General features: G+C 38.8%; 1 protein-coding gene across 7 annotated transcripts in view; it reads right to left on the bottom strand.

Moving 5' to 3' along the window:
- The window catches only part of axin1 (axin 1), a 156740-nt gene that overhangs the window by 8143 nt on the left and 126583 nt on the right, over nt 1-22014 (bottom strand). For 3 of the 7 annotated variants that reach the window (XM_059979112.1, XM_059979113.1, XM_059979114.1), the window contains exons 7-9: nt 10555-10731; nt 9607-9852; nt 7603-7710 (exon numbers count right to left, since the gene is read on the bottom strand). In XM_059979112.1, coding sequence (XP_059835095.1) covers nt 7603-7710; nt 9607-9852; nt 10555-10731 — 531 coding nt within the window. Of the gene's footprint in view, nt 1-1606; nt 1704-7602; nt 7711-9291; nt 9430-9606; nt 9853-10554; nt 10732-22014 lie in introns of those variants that run through there. The other 4 variants (XM_059979117.1, XM_059979116.1, XM_059979118.1 and 1 more) reach the window with 4 other exon arrangements.

Raw genomic sequence — 22014 nt, 5'->3', positions numbered from 1 at the left:
AGGTGGTGCTCCAAAATCTCAATACCTCACCAATCACAGCCTCTCAACATAAAAGCTGTTTATCCCGGCTTTGCCATTGATCAAACCATGCCATGCTCAATCTTTGTCCATGTACCACTCTCTCCAGTTTTGCAGAAACTCACATTGCACCTTAGTAAAGGTCTTCTGAAAGGTATTGGTTCAGCTTTACTTATTCGGCAAGATATGATCTCAAATTTCTAGTAGATTTGTCACAAACATAATTTCCCCTTCTGAATCCATTGAACTACCATGCTAGTGGAGCAACAAGTTGTACACAAATCAGATACATTGAGTATGAAGAGTGCAACTTTACTGAAAGCAACTTATTAAATGGTCACTTCTGTCATTTTTACTTTCAAATAGTAACTCATTTCCAAAAGCCATCATAGTATTATTGACATAATAGGAAATTCTGCAAAAATGCAGGAAAAACACATTCAGGTTTGTGGGCTTGCTCGTTGTTGACTAATAAACATTAACACTATACTAGCCAGAGAGATGCTCACTAACATCGGGTTTCTCAACTGGGGTTCTCCGAGAGGTTGTGATAAAAAAAAAATAAACATCGTCTTTTGAACTTCTCACAAAGCACAATGTTAGTGCTCACAGTGGTGGGGAATGACTGAGCAGCCCCGTTCACAATCTCGTTAGAGATCTCTCAGCCCATTATGGCAGCGTGTAGTAGGACCATGCTCATTGTCTGTTTTTGATATGAGATAGGGAAAGCTGTTGATAATTGGTGAGCATTGTATTGCATGGAGGGGAGGACGGTAGGCCAATGGTGAGCGTGAAATGCGTTTTCTGAGCATTAAATGGATTCAGCCAACTTGGGCTGTGACGTCAGCCTCTTCCTCCTGAATGACCTCCCCCAACTTCCCCTTACATGCATCCGACTGACTTAAGGGAGCAAACAAACTCTACTGATGTAGTAGAAAAATGGAGGAAAATTTTTGCTCCAAAGAAGGAATTTTTATACACAGTGACTCAGCTGCAGGCCAGCCATTTTGCTGCTGTTTTAAACATTGCAAAAGATGGAGTGTGTAGGTTAGAATCAATTGTATTGTAAAGTTTTCATTTTTTTTGCTGTTTTCTCATTTAGTTATTTATTATGCTATTCTTTTAAAAATGTTATTAACCTTTATTCCATTGTGTCTAGTCTGTGGCAAACAACTTACAAATGCACCAATGGCTCCAGCAAAATTGAAGACACTAGCTACAAATCACATCTTTATGACATGTAAAAGTGCTGATTATTTTAACCAGCCATTGGAATCTCAAAACAAACAGTAAAGCTTTAATTAAAATCAACTCACAACCTTTATTTAAATTACATCTACTTTCAAAAAAATTAAATCCTACTTTGGCTTAAGCCAGTTATTTAACAGAAATTTATTATGTTTGCCTTATGAAGTTTTAATATTTATGAAAGGAAAAGAAAGATTAAGTTTAAGAAAGGTGAGCTAAGCTTAACAACCCGTCGCCCCCCCCAAGAAAAGATGGCTAAAAATTCATTCCCTACTCAAAAGAACATCGACAATTATTTTTAGATTATTTTATCTACAACTTATTGATCTAGCTAACGTACCGTGAGCTGCAGATATATATTTTTATATATAACGCAGGGGTTCCTCCAGAGCAAAGAGGTAGAGAAAGGCTGCTCTAACCATTTGATTGTAGCACTGCTTTATGGCAGGAAACCAAAAGGAAATTAAAGTAACCTAACAGATCAATACAACATTTTAAATTACTAAAATGCCTCTATAAATTTCTTCAATGAATTTAAGTAATATTCATAAATATTAATCTGTGTATACTTTTAACCTGTAAAACTCCTGCGTCAATTAGTTCAGAGTAATTATTCAGGAAAATTACTTGCAATAAGTTAATCTTATGGAATAAATGGCTAATTAAAATTTCAGATCAATATACAGATGTAACATTACTGCTAACTAATTTAAATCAACTGAAATTAAATAGTTGGTGCTTTTTCGTAATTCTGTAAATATGTAATACTGCTTGTTTAATACTCCATTAAGGGCTCAGGTCATCTTCCAGAAAATGTAAATATCACACAGCATTGACAAAAACCCATAATGGCTTTCAAAAATATTCACAAGTATAGATGCTCTTTCCTCTTCTGCAAGCGTGAATCATGGCTATCCATGTTCAGTCCTCAAGTCCTTGATGCTCTTACATAGCTTAGAAAATGATGTGGCAAAGATAAAAGAATAAAACTGAGCTAAGAGCAGACAAAGATGGAAATCACTACCTTCTGTTACAATGCTCCACCATGTGGCTGTGGTTTACCAGGTTTAATCCCATGTGGGCCTAACCTGGACATGAAGTGGCTACCTTCAAAGTGATCACGGTCAAAATTTCAGAAAGGAGGATCATCAAAAATGTAGGAATACCGGTCACCTCTGCAATACCTGTCAAAACCACAAGTCTAGAGGAATTTTGTGCAAAGTAGCAGTCATGGCTGTCCTAAAAGGAACTAAAACTCTTATTTTCCAATGTCACTTTACAGTAGCACCCAAGGAAAAAAGGGAAAAGGAGGAAAACACAAAGGAACAAGATAGCACAGAAGACAAATAGCATGAGCATATAAAGAAACAAATCCAATCCAAAAGGAGAATGAAAAAAACAGGAGGGAAGGGCAAACCAGGTGACTTGAAAAAGGAAAGAAAAATCTGCAAACCTAAGAGGCTAATATTTAATGTGGCAAGAGATGCCTGGAATCTTCAGAGTCACCCTTCCTTTGAAGAGGAGCAAGGAAGTTGGCAGCAGCACAATATGGTAGTGAAACAATACACCATAAAGTGAATAGTTGTGACAGGAAGTAAAACATTGGGAGCAACAGTGTTGATGTCAGCCACCCTTGCAAAGCAGAGCAACACCAAAGGCATGGGTGACCAACCCTGGTAAATCAGTCAGTTCAACCTCTGCACTACAACCCACTCCACCCCATCCACATCTTCCTTTCTCATTTTCCTTCATTCTGCTTCCTGTGCAGATCACTCTATGAATCCTTCATCAGCTCTTCCATCTGCATCTACCTCTCTCTGTTTACCACTATACAGGGACCAAAATGGAACCTTCCAGCTAAGGCAGAGATCAATGAGCACCTCCTCCAATCTGGTCCATTGCATTTAGTGCTTCCTCTACTTTGGTAAGCCCAAGTATAGACCAGACTGCCATTTTACAGAGTATATGTGCTCTAGCCACAGTAGCCATCTCATGATCCCATTCCCACAATGAACTGTTTGTCCTCAGCAACCTTGAACACCACCCCATATTCTGCCTGAGTAATATTCAACACAATGGTATAAACATTTTTCAAATTTCAGAAAACTCACTTCTTGTGTTCCTTTCCCACTTCTACTAGTCCTCCCAGGCTCACTCATCTCTTCTCCACCTTGCTTCATCTACTCCATCATCAACCCCTCCCCCCCAAAAAAATCTGATTCCACTGATCACCTACCAGCTCCTGTCCCACCCATTTTATACTGGCCAGCTTTACTCTGCTGCCCAGTCCTGATGCAGAGTCTCAAGCCAAAGCTTCAGCACATCTGTTATGCCTCCACAGATAGTATTTGATGTGTTAAGTTATTCCAGCAGCTTTCTTTTCTACAACTTGCATTTTTATTTTCCTCCTGCAACTTGAGAAAGATCCTGGGAGAATAGCTTGGATAGAAAGTATAGATAAAGAAAATACTGGTGCGTTGGCAATTGTGTTCACTCTCAATCATACAAATAATCAAGGGCAAGATGATTTTGCTGTGGACTAGGCATTGCATCGATACTGTAGCAATTATCCAAGGAATTTAGTATTTCATCTGAAACCCAAAAGATCGATTGGGTTCATAAACCTTCCATATATAAATGTCTAGAAAAGGTGGGGGGGGGGGGGGAGAATATCTAATGCCGGCTTCATTCCAAAAGCCACTAGATACAGAAACACCACCTGTTACAATGCGTTGAAGTCCTATCTGGCCCAGAGCGGCAAAGAATGGATGTCACTGTTGCTAGTACAATACCTGTTCATAAATCAATTAGTCAGGGATCTTCACAAAATATTAGAGCTCTGTAGAAAAAGAACACACTGAACCTTGATAGATGGCTGCTCTAGCGGATTGTCAATGTAATTTGGCAAGATTTTCCAGCAGTTGTTTTTTAAGCAGCAAACCTTTAAATGCTTGATGGTTAGAAAGGTTCTATCCATCAGATTTTTCATGTATGGTTGGAGTACTGAAACATACTGCACTCAATGATTTCACGAGAAAAGAATTCTAGAATGTGCTTTTGGCAAGATGGTCTAGGAAAAGATACAGGGGTATTTTTCAAGATTCACTCTAAACAACTGCATAACCTCAGTTGTCTGCATTGTATGACCACTTCCAGCTATCAATTAATTAACAATTATCAGCTAAAAGCTGGTTTTGCAGTTACAACCTTACACTCAATGTCAGAAAGACCAAATAATTGATTGTGGACTTCAAAAAGGGTAAGATGAGGGAATACACACCAATCCTCTTTGAGGGATCAGAAGAAAAAATGAGCAATTTCGAGTTCTGGGTGTCAACATCTCTGAGGATCTATCCTGGGCCCAACGTATTGATGCAGCTACCAAGAAAGCACAACAGTGGCCATATTTCTTTAGGCAATTGAGGAAATTTGGTACGTCACCAAAGACACTCACAAATTTCTACAGATGTACCATGGTGAGCATTCTAACTGGCTGCATCACCATCTGGTATGGTGGTGGGGGGGGGGGGGAAGAAGGGGCACTGCACAGGATCAAAATAAGCTGCAGAAAGTTGTAAAATCAGTCAGCTCCATAATGGCCACTAGCCTCCCGAGTATCCAGGACATTTCAAAAAGCAATGCCTCAAAAAGGTGGTATGCATCATTAAGGACCCCCTCATCACCCAGGACATGCCCTCTTCTCATTGCTGCCATCAGGGAAGAAGTACAGGATTTTGAAGCCTCAAACTCAATGACTCAGGAATAGTTTCTTCCCCTCTGCCATCAGATTTCTGAATGGACATTGAACCTTGAACACTATCTCACTATTTCTTTTTTTCGATGTTTTTGCAAAAATTAAAAACACACACACATATATACATACACATATATATACATTTACTGTAATTGTTTTTATTATGTATTGCAATGTACTGCTGCCACACAATGAATTTTAAGGCAAATGCCAGTGATATTAAACCTGATTCTGATTTACCACGGTAAAAAAAAATCCTCCTGTCCTGTGTCCCCAAAACTCACAGGAAGGTTCTAACAGTGGAAGGTGCTGTTGATTGCAAGCACACTCCAACAATGATGACCATGTGCTGCGCTGAGGAAAAGGCCTTTTGGGAAAGAACCTAAATACCCTCACCCCAGTTGCACCCAAATTAACTGGAATAGGAACTCTGAATTATTTGTCCAAGTATTGTTTAATAGTAATTGAAAATGTGGATGTTAAAAAATTGGAGTAACACGAATCCAGAGTTGCAGTTCAAGTTTAATTATCCTCCAGCCAAATAAAACACTGTTCTTCCAGGGCCAAGGTGTGGAACACATTACCAACAGCACATAACATGTTTTCTATTTTCTAAATGGAGAGAAAATACAAAATAAAAACAGAAGTGCAAAGGGACTTGCGAGTCCTTGGGCAGAATTCCCTAAAGGTTAGTTTGCAGGTTGAGTCTGTGCTGAGGAAGGCAAATACATTTATGTTAGTATTATTACGTTAGTATTCATTTCAAGATGACTAGAATAGAAAAGCAAGGATGTAATGTTGAAACTTGATATCAAGTACTGGTAAGGACTCACTTGGAGTATTGAGAGTAGTTTTGATCCCTTATCTGAGAAAGGATCTACTGAAGCTGGAGAGGGTTCAAAGGAGGTTCCGAAAATGATTCCAGGATTGAAAGGCTTGTCACACGAAGAGCATTTGATGGCTCTGAGCCTGTATTCGCTGGAATTCAGAAGAATGAGAGGTAATCTCATTGGAACCTATCAAATGGTGAAAGGCCTTGATAAGAATGAATGTGGAGAACATATTTCCTATGGTGGGAGAGTCTAAGACCAGAGGACACAGCCTTAGAATAGAGAGTGTCCTTTTAGAATGGACATGAGGAGGAATTTCTTTTGCTAGAGTGTGGTGAATCTGTGGAATACTTTGCCACAGGCAGCTGTGGAGACCAAGTCTTTGTGTATATTTAAGGCAGAAGTTGATAGTCTCTTGATTGGTCAGGGCATGAAGGGATGCAAAGAGAAGGCAGGAGATTGGGGCTGAGGGGAAAAATGGATCAACCATGATGAGCATGGCAGAGCAGATTTGATGGGTCAAGTGGCCTAATTCTGCTTCTATATCTCAAGGTCTTATGGTCATATAGTTACAATGACAGAAAAGCATGCAGCCATACAGTCATAAAAAAGATAGCTCAAGTCCCTGAGTGGCATGGCCTGTAGATTAATGTTGCACGGGATGTGTCCAATCCAGCTTGCTTGCTCTTCCACTGAGTGAACATTGGAGGGTAGCAATGACTGGAGAGGCGTCCCCTAACCCATTATGGACTCCGGTGTGCCCATAGACAGCTGCTCTATTCCTTAGCATCTTCTCTCCTGTGCAGCTGCAAAAGGCAACATACACAGCATGAGGGCCTAGTCCAGGCCACAAACTGAAGCAATGAAGCTTGCCTGCTGTTGGTCTCGCCAATGAATTAATGAACTAGATTTGCCATATTCTATATTCCAATGTCCAGCAGCGTTTTGCAATCACAAAAAAATGTCCAAGACAATCACCGAGCATCATCTTGGCACAGCAACTGTATGCACGTTTGGGTGACAGAACAACAAAAGTACACAATCAATCCAGCTCCATTGCTATCAAGCAACTCACTGATGGGGAAGACCTGCAGTACTTGATGATCTTAATATCCTGCAGTGTCTTGCAATTGTAAAGAAGATATAAAGGACAATTACACCTTTGATTGGATCTAGAGAGGCTGCTTAATATGAGCCCACTGCTATCTTACCAGAAATTGTGATGAAAATGTTGACTTGAATATTTTCTATTGCACATACTTTATTATTATACAAATAAAGTATATTTTGAGATCTTAAAAAATCCCTTAGCTTAGTTTTTGGAACATTTTCCTACGAAACAATAGACATTTTCATTTTAAATGTAGATTAAAATAAAAAAGGAAGTCACTAGATTTTAAAGTAACATTGATTCATTGCTAAAATTTTTTAACTACTAAAATGGGGCTTATAGATAAAACATTTGCTAACAGCACTGTAACTAGACAGTATGAATACATTTTATTCCTTTTCTTATTAGCAGCTACTAAATCCTGAGATTAATTGCTGATGGTATTTTGGAGCAATACATTCAACCTTAATGAATATATTGCAACAACTAGTATGAAATATTCAAATGACCAAAATATACTGCAAGAACAATTTAACAACTTTTTGCTAATACAAGAAAATAATTGAAAATACCTAGGAACAAACTAATTAATATCTAAACCTAGGATCACAGAGAATACATCAACAGCAGCGGGCACGTACTCTGACTCAGAGAGATCCATGTCGGAGACGGCTGGTACCACATTCAGCACTGGAATACATGCAGGTCTGATAGAAGTGCGACCCCGTTGGATAACCTCTTGCACATACCTGCAGTGTCATGGAGAATAATCCTAGGAATTAGAATACTCCATTCCATCTAACTGTCTTTCTCCCTTCTTAGAAATGGCACTCACTACTATCAAAGTGTTCATCTGTCACTTTATTAATACCTTTTCTCATTTTAATATATGGATTTCTTCACCCACCCACCCATGATGCGCAAGCGCATGTGCGCTCGTGTGCACACACTTTTTTTTAAACCATCAGACTAAAATTTCTAACTAGATTCTTAAAAGAGGTCATGGATATCTCCAAGAGATATCCATGGATTATTACTTTTTGCATGCAAGCATCCTTTAAATAAGGTAGTTACAGCATCTATGTTACAATAAAAGTACATTTGATAAATATTTAAATTCAAGGAATTAATTCTAGTTGAATATGATTTTGCAAAGATAATAAAGGCATCTTATTAAACTGAAATTTACTACTGATTTCTAAATCTGCAATAATCAACTTCATTCTGCACCTACTCAAACTGCAAATTAGATAATGTAATATTTAAAACTCAAGTACTATTAGAATTAAAATAACTTTGCAGCAACAATTTTTAAATTAAAAAGTTTTGTAGAATGATAATACTTTGAAATAATAGCCTTTTGATGACGTTTCACCATGTGACACATTGTCAACTAGTTATACCCTTAAGGTTGAGGGCATATCTATCAAATGGAATATCAATAATACAAAGGCTTTGACAACAATGTCAATATTTGCTAGGATACAATGACAGATATTTAACTCAGGCTGGGGGGGGTTCAAAAATAAAGCCATTTTATTAAGATCAATGGCTGATTTTGCAAAAAATACTTATTACTTCAACTCTTGCCATGTACCTTTACTATAAATTACAGTCAATAATGGGAAAATAGTTCAATGGTAAAAATATTGGTATCTAATTATTTGTTCTTCCATGTGACCAATAGCATTTTAAACCTGCTAATTTAGTATATTTGTCAGATTTGTTCCCCCACCCCACAAGTCTGACAGGTTGAATATCTTCTCCAAATAATTAGGAAGAACTACCAATATACGTCAATTAACCTTCATATCAAAGATATTATGCAGCAATGTTTAAGATTAATTAAAACCTGAAAGTTCAAGTAGCTTGCAAGATCTCTTTGGCCAGTCTCAAATTAACCAAATACCATTTGGAGTAAGATATAGGAGATAAGAACCACCAAACAGCTTTTTGTCATTTGTTTAAAGCTAACTATTGCCTGGCAACTTAAAAAAAATCTAACCTGTGAGGAAAATAATAAAACATTATTAAAAATGGCTAAAGCTAACTACAATAATTCTTACAAAGCAAACAGAAAAAACAAATTTTCGTAACTAGGTTAAAAATTCTAAGCAGCTTATAATTTCTAAATCATCTCTTTCTGGATCTTCCTCTTCCAACAAATTAAAATGAAGTGAAAGATGCAGAACTTTGAAAGTTTAGATAGATGTCCGAAACCTTCACCACAAATCTTAAGAATTTTAAGAAACATTGTAAATGGCAAAATTAATTGTTAATCAGAGCAAAGCTACTCCAAACGAAGTAATTTATATCTGGAATTCTCAAACCAGCAGTGGTTGCTCCAGTGGCATCAGTGGAAATAAAGGACCCACAAAATTATGAGGAAATCACTTTTTTCAATTTCCGGAAAATGCACGTTCCTGTTACAAGCTGTAATAATAGATCTTTCCGCACACATGTACGACCTAAGCAATCAGATCAAATACATACTTTTATTTTTACAGTCCAGTATTTTTTAAAATAAATAGCAATGTAAAATTCATCTTAAGTTATCAGATTGATTATAACCTGAAAGTTCAAATAGCTTGTAAGATTTCTTTGGCCAATTAAATCAAACAAAAAATACTGTTAATTTTTCTTACCTTTGCTTGGACTGTAGTTTGCCACTTTTCTTTTCCTCCTCTTCAAGTCGCCTGCGTGCCTCTTCCAGTTGAGTCAAAGGATTAGGTGCTGGGTTGGGTGGCATGGTTGGATCCTGAATGAACGGGTGTGATGGTTGGACTGGATTTCGCAACTGAGCACTGACCCATGGATGAACAGCTCCTGGCCTCTCAATTGAACTTGGTCTGGAAGCATCATGACTAGGTTGTTTCTTGGCACCTATCAAACTGCAAAACACAAAATGAAACAAGTAATTAGTGCAGGTTTACAAAATTGTTTTATAAACAATAGTTATAAAATGGGAAGCTTTATAAGTGACAATGACAAAGTCATAACCTACAATACGGTGAATTAAAATTACTTTAGAAATAAGGTGGAGACAACATTAACTTTTCTAAAGCAAACAAAATTAGTTTAGCTTGGGGACATATCCACAATCTATGTTAATTGTGTGATTTTTGGATGGGTCCCAATTTTGGCATGTGACATGTATTTGAATAGTAAATATGTTCATTAAACAAATGATGCAGGTTAATTGACCATGTCTGAAATAAAATACTATAATTTTTGTTACAAACAAGAGAAAATCTGCAGATGCTGGAAATCCAAGCAACACACACAAAATGCTCGAGGAACTCAACAGGCCAGCACCATCTATGGAAAAGGATAGTCTACGTTTTGGGCTGTAACCCAAGGGTATCTTGTATAGTTCTTGTTAACTTCTGTTAAAAGAACAAGAAAATCCCTGTACATGCTTTCATTCATTTGGGGTTCTTTACCTCATGGAAACCTTGGCAGAAAAACAAATTAAAAATCAATTGAAACGTTATGGCATGACATCCAATAATGGGCAAAGACTATTATGACTTCAAATACATAACGCTGTAGCAGCACTTTACATTAAGGTCAGAAAATCAAAGTTCTCTTACTTATGTGGAGCCTTCTTGTGTCTGTGAATTTCCTTCTCTCCTTCAATTATCCACTGCAGTATCTTCTGATTCCGCTCCATGTCTTCAGGAGGGGCAGGGGTTTCATAGCTCCCAGGGTCTGCTTTTCCTGGGTCAGACTTCTTGGCATTTCGTTTTGACAGTGTGTTGACTTTACTCCTGCACAACAGTATTCAAACAAATCAGTAATTTAGCAAGTCATACAACATCAAGACAATTTGTCACTAAGGACCTATCCATCCACACTCAAGGCACCTTTCAAGCACTTGGCTTTCAGCTTTTTTATGCCACTGCAGTTCAGGAGCTCATCTAAATATTAAAATACAGTGAACTAGAGCAATATGTGCCAGATTCTAAAATGCCTTGATTGAAAAGTTCCTTTTCAAATCCCATCTACATCTTCTACCCCGTATCTTAAACTTATTCCCTCTAAGGAAAGAAGTTTCACTCTATCCTATTCATGCTCCTCAATCAGGTTTCCCTCTTTCCTTCTCCACTCCAAGGAAAACAATCCAAGCTAAACAGTCTCTCCTCAAAGTTAAAATACTCCATCTCAGGCAACACCATCATGTACCTCTTCTATGTTCCCTTCACTACAATCATATCCATTTTATGGTGGCTACCTGAAATACAAATAACATTTCAGTTGTGACCTTACTAATATATTATATATCAAGATGATAGCTACCTTGCACATGTTTACAACAATTTGGTAATGAAGGCAAATATTCTATATGCCCACTTCACCATCTTATCTATGTTGTTAAATTTATGGATCATTGAACATGTACATTAAGGTATTCCTAGGTTTTACCATCCTTTGTGTATATCTGAACCTTCTACATATAGTATTGCTGCCACAAAACAAAATTATGACATGAGTGGTGAAAAACCTATTCTGAGATGGGATCCTATCATGGACCGTGGACTGAGAGTGGGAAAGAGCAGAGAGAGGGGAGTCATGGTTAGGGAGAGGGGATGGAGCAGGAAGCATCAGCGATATTCTGTAATGATCAATAAATCAATTGCTTGAAATCAAATAACCTTGTGAGATAGTCTCAGGATTGGATGTGTCTGCACCACCTCCCCCCCACCCCGGCACTCTTTTCTCTGCTACCTATCCCTACAACCCTCCTGTGGCACTCCACCTCACCATTCAACATCCTAGGCTCCTGCCAGATTTACACACTCAACTCTCCACTCTCCGTTGCCAAATACAGTACTGTGCAGAAGTCTTAGGCACCCTAGCTATATATACTTGCCAAAGACTTTGGCAAAGTACTGTAAATCCTTGCAAAATACATGACCACATTTTTTAGGATTAAATGTCGCATACCTTTTCTCTGCTCTAATCTGACTCATCAATTTTGTTCTGTAGCCACTCAAGCAGCGCAGTTACCAACTTTGTCGACTTCTGTTGTATTATAACTGTTCAGCTCAAAAACTTCGACTACAGTGTAATCAAAAATCAGAAAATTTATTACACATTTGGTCCATTGTCTCTAAACCATTACAAAAGGTTACCTAGCCTATTCCCATCTTCCTGCATTTGGTCTAAGCCTGTGCAGATAATGGCACTTAAAAAGAATTAAAAATGTGTACCCAAAATGTGATGAGGGTGTTTGTTTCTTCCAAATGATGAAAACAGTGAGTTCCAGATTTCTACATTCTTAGTGAAGAAATATTTCCTCATCACCCCACCAAGTACTCCCTCTTCCTCTATCAAAGTCACTCAATTAACTCTACCCTCAGCTATTCTAAAGGCAACCCAAAGACATCCAAACCATCTTAGCTACAATATTCTAAACCCTGGCAACATCCACAAATCTTCTGTATACTCCCAGTGCAAACTCATCTTGCCTAAATTTGATGACAAGAAAAAGTACATATAACACAACTAAGGCCTGCTGATTGTTGTACTATTTTACTATAAGTTTTCTTATCCTTGAATGTAATAAATCACCACATTTGTCTCTATGTCCATCTTACTGGCCAGTCCTGCAAACTTTTAGGATCAGTAAATATTTACTCCAAGACCCACTTGATCTTCACAACACAAACCCTCCCTTCTACTGCCTAGTTGCATCCCAAATTAATTCAGACATTTCAGTCAAAGTTCCATTTGTAACTTTTCTGCTTAAGTACATCTTCTGGCAGTTCAAAGTTTTCCTTCTCACAGTTAACTGCATGCCTGATTTTTATAAAATCTGCTTACACTTACCTTGACTCTACTTTCATATTTAAACTACAAGTATAAATTACAGAAGGGACAAGTACTTATAAACTTTGTTATCTTGAATGACAATCCATTACAAATCAATCAGTACACTGCTTCCCACCACTAAGCCAATTTGCCATTTTCCCTGGGACCCCATGGACCTGTTCTTTGACCAGCTAACTTCTTGTACTCTGCCAAAAGCCTTGAAAAATCTTTCTAGAGTACATCATATGCCCAATCCTTGTTAGTTCAGGTACAATCTGTTTAGCACTTTGTTGTAGACTTCCGCACATTAGAAGTCCATTTGCCACTCATTTAATCTATAGACATTCCTTTCTCAATAAAGGTTAATAGTGGACCTCCAAACTCACTCCAACAATTTGCCCAAAGTTAAACCAGACAATAATTTTTCAGTTTATCCCTTTCTTCACTGTGTGATGAACATTTCAATATTACCAATTCTCCAGTCTTCTGGCACTGTTACTAAGGCCAAAGAAAGTTGGAAAACAATCTCTGTATATTTCCTCCTTTACAGCATCTGGACCTAGCAATTTATCTAGTTCAATAATGTGAAATCTTTCAAACACCCTTCAATCATAATTGAAACAATATTTTAATCATAATCAAAACAATACTATATACATCTCCACTGTTATAATATCAGCATCATGTTCTTTTGAGGATAACTTCAAAGTATTTATTCAGAATACTTTTGCATCTGCCACCCACATGAATAGGTTATATTTTCTGGTCCCTAATGGGTCCTGCTCTTAACTTAGTTGCCTGCTATAAATTATAAAACATCTTCGGATTCCTTTTGATGCTATATGCCATATTTTTCTATGCCCCCATTTTCTTAATTTCATCCCTACTTTCCTTACTCCTTTCCGATGTATTAACCTTTTGGTATCTACAAAAAAACCCTTTTCGCCTTGCCTTATTCTCTAGGCAACTTGATTCCCAAGGACTCTAGATGTGGCAGCTAGCTCTAGCAGAAAGAATAGGCAGAGATACTGGACCAAATTTTTCAAAGTGGCAGGGCAACCTTAAAGAGAACATTAATAAATAGGGTGTATAAAGTGGAATATGAAAGTAAGAATACAAAAGGAGTATGTGTAAATTTATGTATATTACAGTGCAAAATTCATTGCTTACAGAATTGGGGGTGGAGAAAAAAATCTGTGCTTTTGAGAAAGGGAGTTAGGCAGATATTTCAATACACTCAGTGGCCTCTTTATTAGGTACAGGGGTGGAACCCAGTGTGCTCCTCTACCTGTAGCCAATCCACTTCAAAATTTCACATGTTGTGCACTAGGGGTGTTCTTCTGAATGTCACTATGGTATCATGTGGTTATTTGAGTTATTAAACCATATAACAAACCATAAAACAATCACAGCACGGAAACAGGCCATCTCGGCCCTCCTAGTCCGTGCCGAACCCTTAATCTCACCTAGTCCCACCTACCCGCACTCAGCCCATAACCCTCCACTCCTTTCCTGTTCATATACCTATCCAATTTTACCTTAAATGACACAACTGAACTGGCCTCTACTACTTCTACAGGAAGCTCATTCCACACAGCTATCACTCTCTGAGTAAAGAAATACCCCCTCGTGTTTCCCTTAAACTTCTGCCCCCTAACTCTCAAATCATGTCCTCTCGTTTGAATCTCCCCTAACCTCAATGGAAACAGCCTGTTCACGTCAACTCTATCTGTCCCTCTCAAAATTTTAAATACCTCGATCAAATCCCCCCCTCAACCTTCTACGCTCCAATGAATACTTAACTTGTTCAACCTTTCCCTGTAACTTAAGTGCTGAAACCCAGGTAACATCCTAGTAAATCGTCTCTGCACTCTCTCTAATTTATTGATATCTTTCCTATAATTCGGTGACCAGAACTGCACACAATATTCTAAATTTGGCCTTACCAATGCCTTGTACAATTTTAACATTACATCCCAACTTCTGTACTCAATGCTCTGATTTATAAAGGCCAGCGTTCCAAAAGCCTTCTTCACCACCCTATCTACATGAGACTCCACCTTCAGGGAACTTATGCACTGTTATTCCTAGATCTCTCTGTTCCACTGCATTCCTCAATGCCCTACCATTTACCCTGTATGTTCTATTTGGATTATTCCTGCCAAAATGTAGAACCTCACACTTCTCAGCATTAAACTCCATCTGCCAACGTTCAGCCCATTCTTCTAACCGGCATAAATCTCCCTGCAAGCTTTGAAAACCCACCTCATTAACCACAACACCTCCTATCTTAGTATCATCGGCATACTTACTAATCCAATTTACCACTCATCCAGATCATTTATGTATATTACAAACAACATTGGGCCCAAAACAGATCCCTGAGGCACCCCGCTAGTCACTGGCCTCCATCCCGATAAACAATTATCCACCACTACTCTCTGGCATCTCCCATCTAGCCACTGTTGAATCCATTTTATTACTCCAGCATTAATACCTAACGACTGAACCTTCTTAACTAACCTTCCATGTGGAACTTTGTCAAAGGCTTTGCTGAAGTCCATATAGACTACATCCACTGCCTTACCCTCGTCAACATTCCTTGTAACTTCTTCAAAAAATTCAATAAGGTTCGTCAAACATGACCTTCCACGCACAAATCCATGCTGGCTACTCCTAATCAGATCCTGTCTATCCAGATAATTATTAATACTATCTCTAAGAATACTTTCCATTAATTTACCCACCACTGATGTCAAACTGACAGGTCTATAATTGCTAGGCTTACTTCTAGAACCCTTTTTAAACAATGGAACCACATGAGCAATACGCCAATCCTCCGGCACAATCCCCGTTTCTAATGGCATCTTAAAGATCTCCGTCAGAGCTCCTGCTATCTCTACACAAACTTTCCTCAAGGTCCTGGGGAATATCCTGTCAGGACCTGGAGATTTACCCACTTTTAAATTTCTTAAAAGCGCCAGTACTGCCACCTCTTTAATTGTCATAGGTTCCATAACTTCCTTACTTGTTTCCCACACCTTACACAATTCAATATCCTTCTCCTTAGTGAATTCCGAAGAGAAGAAATCGTTCAAAATCTCTCTCATCTCCCTCGGCTCCACACATAGCTGACCACTCTGATTCTCTAAGGGGCCAATTTTATCCCTCACTATCCTTTATGTCAACTTGAACCAGTCTGGCCATTCTGATTTTTCATTACAAGGCATTTTCACCCACAGAACTGCCACTCATTGGATATTTTTATTTTTGCACCATTCTCTGTAAACTCTAGAAAGCTGTGTGTGAAAATCCCAGATCAGCAGTTTCTAAGATATTCAATCTCCCTGTCTGGCAACAATTATTCCATGGTCAAAGTCACTTAGATCACATTTCTTCGCCATTCCGATGTCAGGTCTGAACAACGGAACCTCTTGACCACATGATTTATTGATTAGATATTTGCATTAACAAGGTGTACCTAATAAAGTGGCCACTGTGTGTAATTTACAGGGTTGTGTGTAAAGAAAATTAGATTAACATAGTTGCTCTGAAAGTAACCAGCAAAAGCCTTTTTTAAGGAACGGTCAAACGTTGTGACAATTCTAACAATTCTATACTGAATAGAGTTAATAAATGGGCTAGGCCATTTGTGTTTACGTGGGTAAACACAAAGAGAAACTGTAGCTACTGTGAATAAAAAAAGAGACAAAAAGGTCAAGCTTGAGACAGACCAGGTGAACTTGATAGACAGGGATGCAAGAGGTGGGCAATTGCACTACTCACTGGGAAAAATTGTCAAGCAGCACTTGAGAGGACATTATGAAGGGCTCATCCAGTGAGAAAATATTGGTCCCAACTCCAAATATCTCTTCCCTTTAAGTTGCTGTTTCCCTTGGGTAAATATGAAATTCTATTCACAGTATAAAAGTATGAATGGGTGTACAAAAACAATAGCAAACTTAATAATGGCCATGAAAATTGATGCAATGCATAAAAATATAGTACCCTCTTGAAATATAGAAACTTAAAAAAACAAGCAGTGGAGTTTAGATTCAAATTAAATGCATCAATCTACAGAAGTCTTTGGAGTGACAACAATTTTTCAAACATTGCTACCAAACACTACTGATTCTGTATCTAATTTTGAATTCTGCCGATTCCAATTTTGACTCTTACCTTACTATTGTTGTTTAATTTGAAGCAAATTTTCTGCCTGGTATTGAGATAATTTTCAACATCTAGTCTAACCACTGTAAATGAGTTTAATAAATTCTGCCTGCATCCATTGTTTGGACTATAAAGCACATTTAAGATTCTTTATCCTAATTGATTACTGTTTTATGGCAATCTCATGCCACAAACAAGTATACAAAATAAAATTACTGCACACGCTTGAATCCAAAAATCAAACCTGAAGAAGTTTCAAGGTCAAGTTTTCTCCTAGTCCCCCAGTATTAGACAAAAAAGACTGGAAGCATAAAGTTTGATTCTAAAGAATCTACTAGGCCAGTTTACAATACAGGTGGCCCCCATTTTTCGAACATTCGCTTTACGACAACTCACTGTTATGAAAGACCTACACTAGTACCTGTTTTCGCTAATCAAAGGGGATTTTCGCTTTTACAAAATAAAAAGACGCCCGCTTTATACGTGTGTTTACCCTGAGAAAGACTACAATGACCGTGAAGCCTTGTGCGGGCAGTTGCTTGCGCATGCGTATACGTGTACGTGCGTACGCATGCGGACTACACCATACCTACAATATTTCTACTTTATATAGGGTGTATAATTATCATATCATTCCTGCTTTTACTATATGTTAGTGTTATTTTAGGTTTTATGTATTATTTGCTTTGATTTGGTATGTTATTTTTTGAGTCTGGGAACGCTCAAAAAATTTTCCCATATAAATTAATGGTAATTGCTTCTTCGATATACGACATTTCAGATTACAAATGGTTTCATAGGAACGCTCTACCTTTGGATTGCGGGAGAAACCTGTATACCAAAAAAAAACAGTTGCCCTGATAAATAGTGTGATTTTGGACAAGCTACTTACAATGGAAGCCAGCAACCAATGTCCTACATGACAAAACAGTAATGAGAATACTTGATACTGACAGCCAAATTAGTGAGGTGTGATGGCTGAGGTGGGTAATTAGGAACTAATCATAAAGCTGTCACATCCACAGCAGTGGATAATGATAATAAAGAGGAAGAGATTTCAATACTGGAACACAAAAGGAAACATGATCGGAAGTCAGCAGGTTGAGTAGCATCCACTGGGGGAAACAGTTTTCTGCACTTCTGAGTGAGATCCTGCTTCAGGACCAAGGGTGGAGAGGGAAGGTAGATGGCAATAAAAAGAGAGGGAGGGGTGAAGTTGAGAGATAAGGCAAGTGGGTGACTAGTGGAAGAAGCAAGCAGTGGAAAATAAAGATTGATGGTGCCTTGTGGTAGAAGGGACTGTGTTAGTGCAGACAGCTGCTGGATGGTGGTGAGGAAACGGCTACACATGTTGAAATATGATATAATAATGAGAACCACTAAGGGTGAGATGAGGGCAGTGGAAACCAGAGGGAAGGAGGGTGGAGATCAGTGGGAGTATGGGGAGCATGTGGTAAAAACCAGAACAGGTAAAGGAACAACTGATAGTGGATTACAGGATGGTAGAGGCAAACATAGGAGGCATGGGTTACATGAAATTGGAATATTGAATGATTATACTATAGGTTGCACACTATCAAGTAGAATACATGGAACTGTTCTCATCTGTGATGGGTCTAAGCCTGGTAAGGGAGAAGGCAGACCACGTACAGGTTGGTATGGGAAATAAAAAGGAGGGTTGAAATGGTATGCAACCAGGAGCTTGGGATGGCCACTGGAGACACCACGCAGGTGCTCTGCACACTGCTCACTTGGACTGCACATGATTTTGCTGGTGTAAAGGAGGTTACACATAGGTGGGGTGGTCAAGGAAATGAAGAAAATTTAGAGAGAGGCACAGCAGAAGAGAAGACACATGTCCTGGAAGAGTATTTTAAATGTCCTGAAATGGAAGGTCTTATGTTGAGAACAAATGAAGGTTTTCAAAGCTTGAAAACTTCATTGGACCAGCTGGGAAAATGGGCTGAAAAATGGCAGATGGAGTTTAATGCAGACAAGTGTGAGGTACTGCACTTTGGAAGGACAAACCAAGGTAGAACATACAAATTAAATGGTTGGGCACTGAGGAGTGCAGTAGAACAGAGTGATCTGGGAATACAGATACATAATTCCCTAAAAGTGGCGTCACAGGTAGATAGGGTCGTAAAGAGAGTTTTTGGTACATTGGCCTTTATAAATCAAAGTACTGAATATAAGAGTTGGAATGTTCTGGTGAGGTTGTATAAGACCTTGGTGAAGCTGAATTTGGAGTATTGTGTGCAGTTTTGGTCACCTAATTACATGAAGGATATTAATGTTGAAAGATTGCAGAGAAGGTTTACAAGGATGTTGCTGGGACTTGAGAAACTGAGTTACAGAGAAAGGTTGATAAAAACACAAAATGCTGGCAGAACTCAGCAGGCCAGACAGCATCTACGGGAAGAGGTAGTGACGACGTTTCGGGACGAAACCCCTGCTGAGTTCTGCCAGCATTTTGTGTTTTTATTTATTTCCAGCATCTGCAGATTCACTTGTGTTACAGAGAAAGGTTGAATAGGTTAGGACTTTACTCCCTGGAGCATTGAAGAATGAAGGGAGATTTGATAGAAGTATATAAAATTATGACGGGTATAGATAGAGTGAATGCAAGCAGGCTTTTTCCACTGAGGCTAGGGGAGAAAAAAACCCAGATAACATAGGTTAAGGGTGAAGGGGGAAAGTTTAAAGGGAACATTTGGGGGGGGGGGGGGGCTTCTTCACACAGAGAGTGGTGGGAGTGTGGAATGAGCTGCCAGATGAAGTGGTAAATATGGGCTCACTTCTAATATTTAAGAAAAATTTGGACAGGTACATGGATGTGAGGGGCTTGGAGGGATATGGTCCAGGTGCAGGTCAGTGGGACTAGGCAGAAAAATGGTTTGGTACAGCCAAGGACCGAAGGGCCTGTATCTATGCTGTAATGTTCTATGGTTCTAAATGCAGTGGAGATAAACTCAGATACAAGAATGGCATCCTTACAAAGAGAAGGTCTGGGAATAGGTGAAGCCTAGATAGCTGTTACGATTCAGTGGTAGTTGGCTTCTTGAGATTGAGACAGATCAAGAAAAAGCAGCAAGTGTCAGAAATTGATTTGCATGTTGCTACTGCTGCAGTCAACAGCAATTGAGTTGGTCACCAATCCAATCTGTTGGTCCTAATTGATTGAGGAATGCTTATGCAAAGCAACTGAACTCATTTTGAATCATTTCAAATTGTTACCATTTGTCTTGAAGCATGAAGTGATTTGAGCAGATCTTGGAATACTGTAAGAAGCTGTCCTTGAGCCTGGTGGTATCAGGCTTTTGCATCTTCTGCCAGATGGAAGTGGGGAAAGAGAAGAGTGAATTTCTGGGGTGGGTGGAGCTTTTGATTGGGCTGACTGCTATAATGAGACACTAAACCTGGTAAGGGAGAAGGCAGACCATGTACAGGTTGGTGTGGGAAATAGAGGAGGGTTGAAATGGTATGCAACCAGGAGCTTGGGATGGCCACTGGCGACACTACAAAGGTGCTCTGCACACTGCTCACTTGGGCTGCACATGATTTTGCTGTTGTAAACGAGGTTACACATGGGCAGAGTCCATGAAGGCCAGGCTAGTTTCCGTGAGGTGCTGTTGCCACAACTCTCTACAGCTTCTTGTGGTCACGTGTAGAGCAACTGCCATACCAAACCATTATGCACAGAGACTGGACACTTTCTATGATGTATTGATTAAAATTGGTAAGGGTAGTCAGGGATATACTAAATTTTTTCAGTGTCCTGCCTGAGAAAGTAGAGATGTTGGTGAGCTTTCTTGGCAGTGACATGAACATGGTTGGACCAGAACAGGTTGTTGGTGTATTCTCAACCTCAACACCAATGCCGTAGACAACAGCATGTGCTTTGCGATGGCTTCCAGGCATCATAAAATGGACTTGACCTCACAATCTACCTTGTTATGATCTTGCACCTATGGCTCACTTGCACTGCACACTCTGTAGCTGTTACACTTTATTCTACATTGCTATTGTTTTACCTTGTACTAACTTAATAATTTTTAATCTACATGAACACTATGCAAAACAATCTTTTTACTGTACCTTAGTAAATGTCAAATAACAGAGTAAATTGTGTGAGTGGTAGAAGTGGCAGGGTGGGGACGGGGATCGAAGTTGTTGGGAATAGTTGGTCTCTGGCATGCTCCATGTTGTATAACTTTGATCGAAAGCAAATAAAAAATCCAGAGGAACAAACAAACAATATTGAAACTAGCTTTAACATCATACAAGCAACTGGAGGCAGGAAGCCATAGAACCAGCAGAGAAATCTGCAATCCATCTGTATGCTCAGGGTGCAAGTAACAAGACTATTTCAAGCAATTTTTAAGACTTCAAATACTCCCTGCTCTTGTATAATTTCAATATAAGAATTTCAACATTTCACTTCTTTAATGCCTTTTACATGGTGGACCATGTTGTAACTTCTCTACTCTGCATTCCATTTTCATAAATGTTCTCCCCTGTGCCACATAAGCACCTGTGGACATCAGTCATATACTTCACTTGGGATGAGTCAGAAGGACCAAAACATAATCCTGAATCCCGTAATCATCCAATGAATAATTCTAATTTAGATAATTATGGGGAAATTTGCAGCTGCATTTCCCCTTTTCCCTTTAATATAGTACCGATGTCAACTGCAGCACACCCATTGTTATCCTTATCTTAAAGAAAAGGGACAGTAGAGCTAACAGAAAACGGATTTAAAACCTGGCTTCAAAACCACATGCAATGACTTACTAAACAATTTAGTCAACACAAAAGAGACCACAAATCCATAAGACACATGAGCAGAATTGGGTCATTCAGCCCAATAATATATTATCCCTCTCAATCCCATTCTCCTGCCTTCTCCCTGTAACCTTTGATGCCCTTACTAATCAAGAACCTATCAAATACACCCAGTGACTTGGCCTCCAAAACGGTCTGTGGCAATGGATTCCAGATTCACTACCCTCTGGCTAAAGAAATTCCTCATCTATTCTAAAGGGACATCCTTCCATTCTGAGGCT

The sequence above is a fragment of the Hypanus sabinus genome, chromosome 9 (assembly GCF_030144855.1).
Source record: "Hypanus sabinus isolate sHypSab1 chromosome 9, sHypSab1.hap1, whole genome shotgun sequence".
Lineage (NCBI taxonomy): Eukaryota > Metazoa > Chordata > Chondrichthyes > Myliobatiformes > Dasyatidae > Hypanus > Hypanus sabinus.
The sequence above is the reverse complement of the archived record's forward strand: the minus strand, read 5'-3'. Positions and strand labels throughout refer to the sequence as shown.